Genomic DNA, 11,032 nt, shown 5'->3' on the forward strand with positions numbered 1-11,032 from the left:
TACTCTGGATGGCATTACCCTGGCCTCCAGCACCACCGTAAGGAATCTGGGAGTTATCTTTGATCAGGATATGTCCTTTAACTCCCACATAAATCAAATTTTCTCAAGTAATCATTTGGCCTGTAAAACTTCAGAAAACAGTAAAAATGGCCCAAGTGATGTCGGCCGACCAGCAGTCCAAAACCACAAAATACTCAGTTTACTAAAATGTTAAGACGAGCAAAAATAGCAAATATTCACATTTGAGAACCTTAAACAAGACATTGTTTGGAATTTTTGCTTAAAAATCACATTTATCACATTCTGTCACTGTCACAAAAACATCAACTTTTAATGATAATGTAATAATTGTGATGCTGCATTGTTCAGATAATCTAATATAGTTCCTCCTCCATCTCCATTCATAAAGAACACTTGATGCTTACATTGATTTGAAAAAGTACAGATCAATACATCTGGAGATACCTGGTTTCCACTGGACCAACATCATTTCACATGTGAGAAATTCACATATTTTATGAGCTTAAAATTTGAGCCTCTTGTAATGTAAATATTGAACACTTTCTCTTCTGTAACATTCCCAGAAATCATTTATATTCTCTTCAAACGTCAGCAGAACGTTTCCTAAATGTTCTCTGGTTGCTGTAATAAAATCCTGAATATTCACACTTTCATTTGTTCCTTCTTGAAAATGTTAAAGCAACGTTGTCACGTCAATAAATGAAGTCTGCAGAGCTTCTCTGTTCAGACTCTCTTCATCTGATCGATCAGGACGCTCTGACACTAACTGACTGATCAATATCTGATTGTTGTGTCAGCTCGCTGCTTGAAGACTCCCCTGACAACAAAACTACAGCAAAGAGATTCAAACCGACACCCGAGCACAACACGGAGGGTTTTCTACACATTCAACAATAGAAGCTTTTTGTGTTTCCTGGTATTGTTGTTGGAAATACAGACGTCACTCTGCACAGGATGGGAGTTTCTGAGCTAAACTTTTAACCTCGACTCGATTTTTATTCCACCAGAGTCACGGATGAGTCTCAGGCAGTATTTTTACAGATCAGATGACACATTTACGGTTACGTAGTGCAGCTTGTTAAATCCCCTGTTTGGATTTAAAAAGGATCCAAAGTGAGTTTAGATTGAAATGAGGAAATGTTGGATCAGTTTTTTACAGCTGAACTGAGTCGCAGCAGTTTATAAATCAGGTTACATCGTTAAAGCTTCAGGAGTGTTTGAGCCAATAAAGACTTTACGTGTAAATCTGTCCAATCAAAAGTAATAAACTAAACTCTCAGTTAGAGCCGCCAAATGTGACAGATTTAGTTTATAAATGTAGTTACAAGCTGATATAAGGACATTCAGTAGTTATTATATTATTACGGTTGTGTTTTACTATATTCATTCATCATCTGTTTATACAACAGCAAACTCTGGTTTCTCATCCATCTTTCACTTTATCATTTAGTTTTTATTCATTAATTAATATTGCTCTTGTTTTCAAAGGTTCGTTTGTATTTAGTTTCAGTCAGAAACACTCATGAACAGCTGATGAAGCTCCAGGAAACAAACTCTCTAATCTGGTTTGTTAAGTAAATACAGATATTAAGCAATTAAGGAAATAAGAGAAATTTCCCAAAGAAATAAACACATAAAGGGGGTGTTGACGTGATCATCATCAGCTGTCTGTTTCCTCTATGCTCGTCTTCATGAGGTTTCTCTAACCTTCGTTTAACCACAAACACAAAAACATGTGTGTGTATATCAGAATTCATCAGATATGTGATCATAAAATACACAAACACATTATAACAGAAACAACTTTACTTACAACCTACTGGCTGTAAAAACTTTATAATAAATATGACCAATCTAAAACATGAGGTGGTTACAGCCTGATAGTCTGTTTTTAGCCAATAAGAAGCATAAAAACATTTTCATCTCGGTGTGATTTTGAGCTGCAGACACACAAACGTCTTCATGAACTCGCTGGACATTCGTCCTCATCGACAGCTGAACTTCTTGACGGAGGTTTTGTGCGTCAGGACAGAAAAGCGTTTGGATGTTTTTGTCTCTTTAAAGACGTGCAGAGAAAACGTCTTCAGCTGCTCTGTATGTCGGACCGATCACACTGAGCTCATTAATATTCTGCTGACAGCAACACTGAGCTCATTCAGCCTGAAAACACACAACCACACAGGACAAATATCCATGTTCTGTGTCTGAATGAGGTTCACTGTGGAACCACAACAACTCAACTAAAGTTAAACTAAAAGTTCCAAACGTCTTTATTTGAGTGTCAGCAGGTCAAACTGAGCCACGAAACCACGAGATGACGACTGAACACAACAGTGAGGCGACGTTTTATAACATAAAAACAAATTAAATGCAGAAGATAACTGGAAGAGAAGTTTGAGCTCAGATGAAATCAAACCGCCTGTTAGCTTTCTTTAGTTATCTTTAACGACTTATTGATGATTATTAGTCACCACAGTATGAACTGATCTTCATCCGTTACAGTTCTTTGTTTATTACTCGTGTTAACAGGAAATGATGTCATCAAACTGTCAGTTTTGTTGTGTGACGTTTTCCTGCAGCTGTTTCTCTTCTTCCTGTTCAGCTCCGACGTTTCACTTGATTTGATCATTTTTCCATCGTGAACACGCCGCTGATCGAGTCGAGTCCGGATTCTGGACTCACATCAGGTCTCTGATCTGGTTTCGATCCTTCGTTCAGTTGTAATCAGGTTCAACATGTTACATTTAAAAAAACCTGTTTCACCATCAAACCTGTCGCAGTATGAAAGCATGACGATACGACCGACTGTTTAATATTTAGTCGGTATTATAACGATAATTATTAATTAAATGAACGCAGGCTGGACTCTGATGAGCGGCAGACAGTGACGGATGAAGCAGACTCAGGTTTGGATGAACTTCCTGTTACAGCAGGACAGAGACCACATTCAGGAAGTTGAACACTTTAATACCTTATAAGGACGTTTTAACTGCTGTTCTTTCAACACATTTATATACAACTAAACTGCAACAACGGAAACGTTCTGAAGGAAACTTGATGCTGAGCAAAAAAGGCTTGAAACTCAAGACACGACGTGACCTCTGACCTCTGACCTCTGACCTATCAGAGCACTGTGAACGTGATCCCAGCAGAGATTACGTTTGTTTAGTGTGATTTCCAGCAGACCGAGTCGCTGTTAAAGGTGTAAACGATGCGGAACAGGAACTGAAGAGTTGCTTTGATTCAAATAAACTCAAACTTAACTTTCTTCTTTCACTGTGTGAACACAAACACAGATCCAGACTTCATCCTTCAACAGGGTTAAAAACCATCAGAGAGAAACAACAAACCTACAAACTCTTCATCAAACTAAATGCAGGAACATTTCAGGACCTGGTTCAGTTAACAAACAGCATCCAACAATGACGGAAACAAAACAAAGAGAGTAAATCTATAGAACGACTGTTAGAAATAAGATTGAACGGACTGGTGCAATAATATAATTTGGTAGTTTGTCTGTTTGACTTGTGTTGTTTTTGTTTGTTTGTTGTTTCTATGCGAGTTATTTATCCTCTTGTGTTGTTTTCAATGTTTTTTGGCTTTGATTTGATTGAAAAAGTATAAAAAAGTGGCAGAACTAGAAAAGTTCTTCATCTTACGCACTTTTCAAACATTGAATGATTATTATTTGTTTATTTGTTTTGTTTCGCTGCTGATATATTTTATTTTGTTATTTTAACATGTTTAAAATTAAAAATAATCAATCAATCAATCAATCAATCAAACAATCAATCAAACATGACGTCAGCTCACATGTGGCTGCATGTTGATGTTGATGCTGCAGATGAATTTTGATCAAAATGTTTTTGTGCTGATTGACAAAGAATTTGGATTCATCTGGAAACGATTGACGGACGTAACGATCCGGCGTCCTGGTGGCGTCCTGGTGGCGTGATGCGGGAACTACAGTCCAGCAGAGTGAACGTTTCCCTCCAAACGCAGCTCATATTTTAACCGAATCAATTGTCAAACGCAGCGTTTGCTTCATCCGCCGCCGTCGTGTGAATATCAGCAGATAAACCGTCGCAGAAGAAGAAGAAGAAACAACGAGACGACGTCGTTAAAGGAGCGACAGGCGAAGCTCAGACGATGTTAAACATGACGGAGATACGACGTTTCTGTTAGTTTCATGTGTTGATGTGAGGAAGGTTACAGTCTCCTCATCATCGCTCCACACAGATCTGATGTTCGTCATCATTTAGATTTCCTGCTCAGGTTTTTAAAGCACAAACTGAAACTGCGAATAAAAACCAAACAAGCTGATTGGTCGATGCAGGACGTTTCCTGTCAGGAGGCGGAGCTTTAAACTGAACACGCTGACGTCATGGTGTCAGTTGCCCCAGATGTTATTATTGTTGCCATGACGACGAATGTGGTCTAACTTTAAGGAAGTAGTAACTTTTACCCACCACATGTTTCTCTGATATTAACAAACTGATCAACAAACCCAACCAGAGCCGAACCACAGCGCCGTCACATCATCAATCATCATTATTGATTAACAGTGATGTGTGATGATGTCGTCCTGCTGATAGAGACGCTGCTACGTGTCGCTCTGGAGTCACATGATCAAAGCACAGATCCGGAGGTTTATTTGGGGAAGAGCTTGTTTATGTTCAGCCTGGAGAAACATGTTCCAGCTGTAACTTCAGCTGCTCATCAAATCATCATCAAACCTCTCAGAGAAAATAAACCAAACAGTCACGTTTCTATCAGCCGCTGCTCAGTTTCTACAGACGTCAGTTCATAGAAAACAAACAGTTTGTTCCAGACGCTCAGTGACTCAGAATATTCACATCCCATCCTTCTGGATGTTTACACTTTGATTTCATTAATTTAGTTTGTTTCCTGTCTGCCAGAATAAAACAACCTGACAACAAACGACAACATCTGATCTGATCTGAGGCACACACATCTTCACAGGTTTCCCCCCCCCCCCCCACCCCACCCCCCCCACCTCTGTCTCCAAGCTTCCTGTCTATCTGGACTGTCAAAATAAAAGCTAAAAAGCCAACAAACAAGCAAAACTTTTAGTTTTGCTTGTTTGTTGGCTTGTTTAGTGTCTCTCACACACACACAGTCATGTTTTCATCATTTAACTTACATTACTTACCCTAACCTTAACATAACCCTAAACTAACCTTAACATGACCCTAAACTAACCTTAACATAATCCTAACATAACCCTAAACTAACCTTAACATAACCCTAACATAACCCTAAACTAACCTTAACATAACCCTAACATAACCTTAACATAACCCTAACATAACCCTAAACTAACCTTAACATAACCCTAACATTACCTTAACATAACCCTAACATAACCCTAAACTAACCTTAACATAACCCTAAACTAACCTTAACATAACCCTAACATAACCTTAACATAACCCTAACATAACCCTAAACTAACCTTAACATAACCCTAAACTACCCTCAACGTAACCCTAAACTAACCTGAACTTTAAACCAGGTCTTCATCCTAGAATCAGTGATTTACATTAAGGGGACTTTTGCTTTTTGTCCCCATAAGGGAGGCGAGTCCCCATAACATGAGGAATATCTGGTACACACACGCACACACACACACACGCACGCATGCACGCACGCACACACGCACGCACGCATGCACGCACACACACACGCATGCACGCATGCACGCACTCACACATACACATACACACACACATACACACACACACACCGTGAATAAAGGTTCTCTGCAGAACCGGAGGCCGTTCTGTATCTGAGCAGCGAACAGACGCATCGTTGAATCTCACCTGGTTCCTTTATCTCCCATCCTGACGACGCCGACGAGCCGACAGCAGCAGGACAGAGATGATGGAGGAGGATGGAGGAGGATGGAAGGATGCCGTCACCGTGGAAACTGAACGGAGGATGTGTGTTCTCTCTCTCTCTCTCTCTCTCTCTCTCTCTCTCTCTCTCTCTCAGGAAGTCGTCGTCATGCCGTCAGATTCTCCTCAGCGGGAGGAAAAACCTCCATCTGAGCTCCGACCAACCGAACGACTGACTGACTCCACTCCTCCTCTTCCTCCTCTTTAATTCCCCCTCCTCTCTCTCTCTCTCTCTCCCCTGTCAAACTCATTCTGACTCCACTCCTCCTCTTCTTCCTCTTTAACTCCCCCTCCTCCTCCTCCTCCTCCTCTCCCTCCCTGTCAGACTCATTCGCAGTGAAACGTGTTAAAACAAAAGGAGCCCAGAGGACAATCTTTATTTCTGTCCGTGACTTTAATGTCACAGCTGGACTCTGACCTCCATCCTTCTGTCCATCATTTATATTTTAAGTCCAGACATCAGTTTCCGGAACCAGGAGTAAAAAACCTCAGTTTAAAACATCTGTACGGAGTATTAATACCGACAAATTCAATAAAAAATTATGTGAAATAAAAATAACTTTTACATTTATTTTTAAATGTCAGAACACATTTTCTGTCATATTTCAATGCAAATTATATTAATAAACACAAAACCTGTATGTATAATGCTAACATGATGTTAACGTGTGCTTCATGGGACCAGCTGAGCTCAATAAACACAAACATTCACAAGCTGTTTATATTTTTAACTTTATTTCAGAATACCAGACAAAACACACAAAAAGTAACAATCTGCGATCGTTGTATGTGGTTTTCATTTGAACTCTATACGTGTAAATATAAGTGATGGTGAAATATATCAAATGCAGACTAAACCTGACAGCATTAGATTTTAATTTGTTATTACAATTTGTGCTGAGTTATTACAGTTTTTATAATAATGCATGAAGTTTTTAACCATTTTTATAATATTATAGATAAATTATTACATTATCAGTTTTATAAATGTTTTATTAAATATATTACATTATACACACTTAATACATTACACGCCATTTATATTATGCAGAATTATATTATTACATCATAGACACATTGTTACATTACATTACATTTTTTATTACTTTATGTGTATTTTATTATGAGTTGTGTCTACGTATCATATTCCAGCTGACTTCGGCCAATCACAGCTCAGCTGCCGCCATTTTTTGGTTAAAGCGGATGATAAATTATGGGATGGAATATGACTGAGAGACACATATTAAGAAGTGACGTAAGGTTAATATTTTAAATTCTTTTGAATAATTATCAATTAATTAGTTTAACTTATTTAACTAATTTATCAATTACATTTTACGATTTATTTGATTTTACAGGAAATTATTGTCAAATATTCACTTTTTTAAACTTTGTTTTTCAAAGCATTGAGTAATTTATAAGAGATTTTTTCATGTATTCATTGATTAATAAAAGAGTAATTAAACATTGTAATGCTTGTGTTGGCACTCTCAGGACTCCATAAAGATTCATAGTGTTTAATTTATTTCACATATTTACTGTCGTATTTAAACAGATAAATGAAAAACAAGATATTATGAAACATTTTGATTCACTGCCACCTGGTGGCAGCGTTCCTCTCTGCTGCCCTGAGTTTTACCTCTCAGGCAGAGTAATACACTAAAAAACACTACGACCACCTCATATTTATGTATATCTGAGAGAAAAGTCATTTATTCCTTTAAGAGTTAAATATCAAAGATAAGACAGACAGGTAACGCTTTATTTTACAGCTCCTTTAATTTCATACAAATGTCCTGGAACTGGAGTCATTTTCAGGTATTTAATGGTAAAATTTTAGGACATTTTTTAGAAAAGGGGGCGACTCTTCATAATTCTTTAACTCAGTTTCCAGCGTCTAGTTTTAGTTTTTGTGTGAGTGGGCATTTACTGACTAAACCAACTTAACCCTTGTTAGATTTTTCTTTAGTTTGCACCAATCTGTCTGTAAAATGTCCTAAAATGAACCATTAAATACCTGCAAATTACTACTTAGTATAAAATTAAGGGACATGTGAAATAAAGCGTTAAGTTGAGTTGGTGGGTTACAGAGTGAATCATGTGATAAATGTTAATATACAGTTTGTGTCTGAGATCTTCTGTAAGACGAGTCGGTATAGATGTGAAGATAACAGCGATGCAGATGTTCTACTGAAACTCATATTTTATGATTATAAAGGTTTTTCTGTGTAGTTCAGCTGCTGGTTACCATGTGTGTTGCAGTTCAGAGGCAGCAGCTGCTTCCTGTTTCCTTATTAATGACCTGAGTGTGAGACGGCCTGCGGCGCCGAAGCTTCGTCTCCTCATCATCACCTCGTATTTTTAAAACTCGACTTCGACAGTTTGTCATGAAAGAAAAAAAAACAACAACAACAAAGCGCCCGAGAGCAGAAACGACCGAGGAGACGAGTTCAGGTCAGAAACCAGTTTATTGGTGAGAAAGACACAAAGATCACCAGCAGCAGGTTGTAAACATTAGAGAGATATTAAAAACCCTTTTCTTCATCATCATCATCATCATCATCATCATCATCATCATCATCAGCTCAGAGACAAACTGCTGCACTCAACAACATTTATTTAGCAAATAAAACATTCAGATTTATTATCATTCTGATAATGGAAGCAGAACAAAAACATTAAAGTGCTGTTTTATTAATTATTAATTATATATTATTAATCATTAATTCACTAAACCGACTTTGTTGCTGACTAATGTTTTACTTTATGTTTTGTTTTATTTGCATCTTTACTGGATAAGTTTAAAAAGAGAAAATATATAATTTATCATATATCATATATATCTTCTGTAATGCTTCATGTTGCAGCTCCTTCCTGTGAATGTTCAGAGTAATTTGCAGGTATTTTATGGGTAATTTTTAGGACATTTAGAGGATGCAGTTTGGTACCAACTATAGTTGGTTTAGTCAGTAAATACTAATTCATTATATTTGGGTTCATACATTGTTGTTGTTTGCAAAACTTCTTCATAAATTAGACTTAAAAAAGACTTAGTTTTCAGTGTGTAGTTCTGTTTTTAGCATTATGAGCAGATTTCCTGTCGACAGTCACACAGCAGCTGATATCAGGTTTAGTTTCTAAACTTCACACTGAAAACTGATTATTTTCTGTCAGTTGTAAAGAGTTTAATTTATTAAGAGCTTTTCTAAATTAACAACTATGTATGAACCCAAATATAACGAGGGGCACTTACCAACTAAACCAACCACTTTATCACTTTATTCTGGTTTTTTTCTTATAATTTGTACCTCAGTGCACCAAACTTTCTATAAATGTCCTAAAAATTTACTGTTAAATACCTGGAAATTACCCTGAAAATTAAACGAATCAATCAAACCTTCACACACTAACAGTCACTGGGTTAACGAGTGATACAGCAACGAGTCTGCTGCTGTTACACAACCAGCTGCAGCTAAAAACGTCACAGATTTATTGTTTCTGGTGCAGAACGTTGTGCATTTGACATTCAACAGATACACAACTTATGAACAATCAAAACAAACTGTGACATGTATTTATTTAAAAAGAGCAGAGCAGATTATAACGAGCTTTAGTTTGGCTAAATAATAAGAACAGTGAAACTGGCTGCATCAGTTTTAATCCAGTGATTGTTAGTGTGCATATTTCTGACATATAAGTACTGAATCTGTCTGGAACGTTACTGTTGGACTGCTGAAGCAGCCGTTTGTCTCTGAGCTCAGGAACAAACACGAGAAACTAAAGATCTTCCAACATGAAAACCTCAGAAAAAAGGTTCAAACTGAGTCGACACGAAGCAAAAGTAAAGAAATAATGTAAAAAAATCAAATAAATAACAGGAAGCAGAAACAGCATCAAGAGGAAAACAAGCCGACTCAAAGCTCAAAAAACAGAAAACAAACAAACTCGTTTCTGTTTTATAGTTTCAGTTTTTAATTTGTCAGAATGAACATGAAGTTGGTTTCTTGTGTCTCAGACGATCAGGACAGTAAATCAATCTTCTGTTGTTGCCTCGTTAACTTTCAGGTTGTTGTCAGAGTGAGCGCTCGTCTCTCTAAACTATCGAAACTATAAAAACATCATGTGACCAACCAGCTGACCAACCAGCTGACCAACCAGCTGTGTCCCTTTCAGGAAGTTTCCCTTTTTTAAAGTTTGTTTCTGTGATTATTAACGAGCTTCATCAGGAAACAACTTCCTGTCACTTTCAACACATTTATAGTTTAATGTGTTTCAGTTTATATCAATAATAATAATAATAATAATAATAATGTGCTGAAAGTGACTCGAGGACTAAAAACACTTTTTATTCATGAAGCTTCGACGGCGAGACGTTGCTGCTTTAAAGGACTAAAAATAGAAATGATGATAAAATATCAAACTGGTAAAATAACATCACTGGTGTTCAGTTAATGTGCAAAATTAAATGTATTAAAATGAATTAAAACTCATAATGATACAGTTTAAATCTATTAAAATAGTTTCATCTTCATCCAAACACAGTTTAATAAAATATACGAACATGTGATCGTTCGCTCTTCATCTCTGAGAAACAAACCTCATCTTCATCAGATTCTCATCTTGAAAAATAAAAATATGATTATTGATCAGAGCTGCAACAAAACATAGTTTCTTAATCAATCAATCATTTTGTCTGTTTGACTTCGTGTTTCGTCTGATCAAAATATTAAATTTAATGTCAAATATGATTCATAGAAGCTTCAGATTCTCACGTCCAGCAGCTCTGAGCAGATAAACATTATCATTATTTGATTAATTTTCTGTTGATCGATGAATTGACGAATCAGCTGTTCTCCTCTTCATCAGTCTCACATCAGAGTTTTGAATCAAAACAATCTTTGGATGAGTTTATTGTCATCAAGTTATACATGATGACTTTACTCTTCATCCTCAAAGTAGAAAACTGCGTCACTCTGATGATCAGCGGCGGCTGTGACTGGTCGTCCATGTTGGATCAACCACCGGTCGTCAAGGCTGTTGACCAATCAGGGAAGCACACGTCATGACTGATGAGACCCAATCAGGAAGTAAAC

At 37.1% G+C, this 11,032-nt stretch overlaps 1 protein-coding gene across 1 annotated transcript in view; it reads right to left on the minus strand.

The window, feature by feature from the left end:
• Positions 1-6,148, minus strand: part of arrb1 (arrestin, beta 1) — a 28,764-nt gene extending 22,616 nt beyond the window's left edge. Inside the window, exon 1 of the mRNA XM_042414873.1 lies at positions 5,865-6,148. Coding sequence (XP_042270807.1) covers positions 5,865-5,884 — 20 coding nt within the window. The 5' untranslated portion in view covers positions 5,885-6,148. The remainder of the gene's footprint in view (positions 1-5,864) is intronic.
• Positions 6,149-11,032: the final 4,884 nt, after the last annotated feature.

This window comes from Thunnus maccoyii, chromosome 6 (genome assembly GCF_910596095.1).
Source record: "Thunnus maccoyii chromosome 6, fThuMac1.1, whole genome shotgun sequence".
Lineage (NCBI taxonomy): Eukaryota > Metazoa > Chordata > Actinopteri > Scombriformes > Scombridae > Thunnus > Thunnus maccoyii.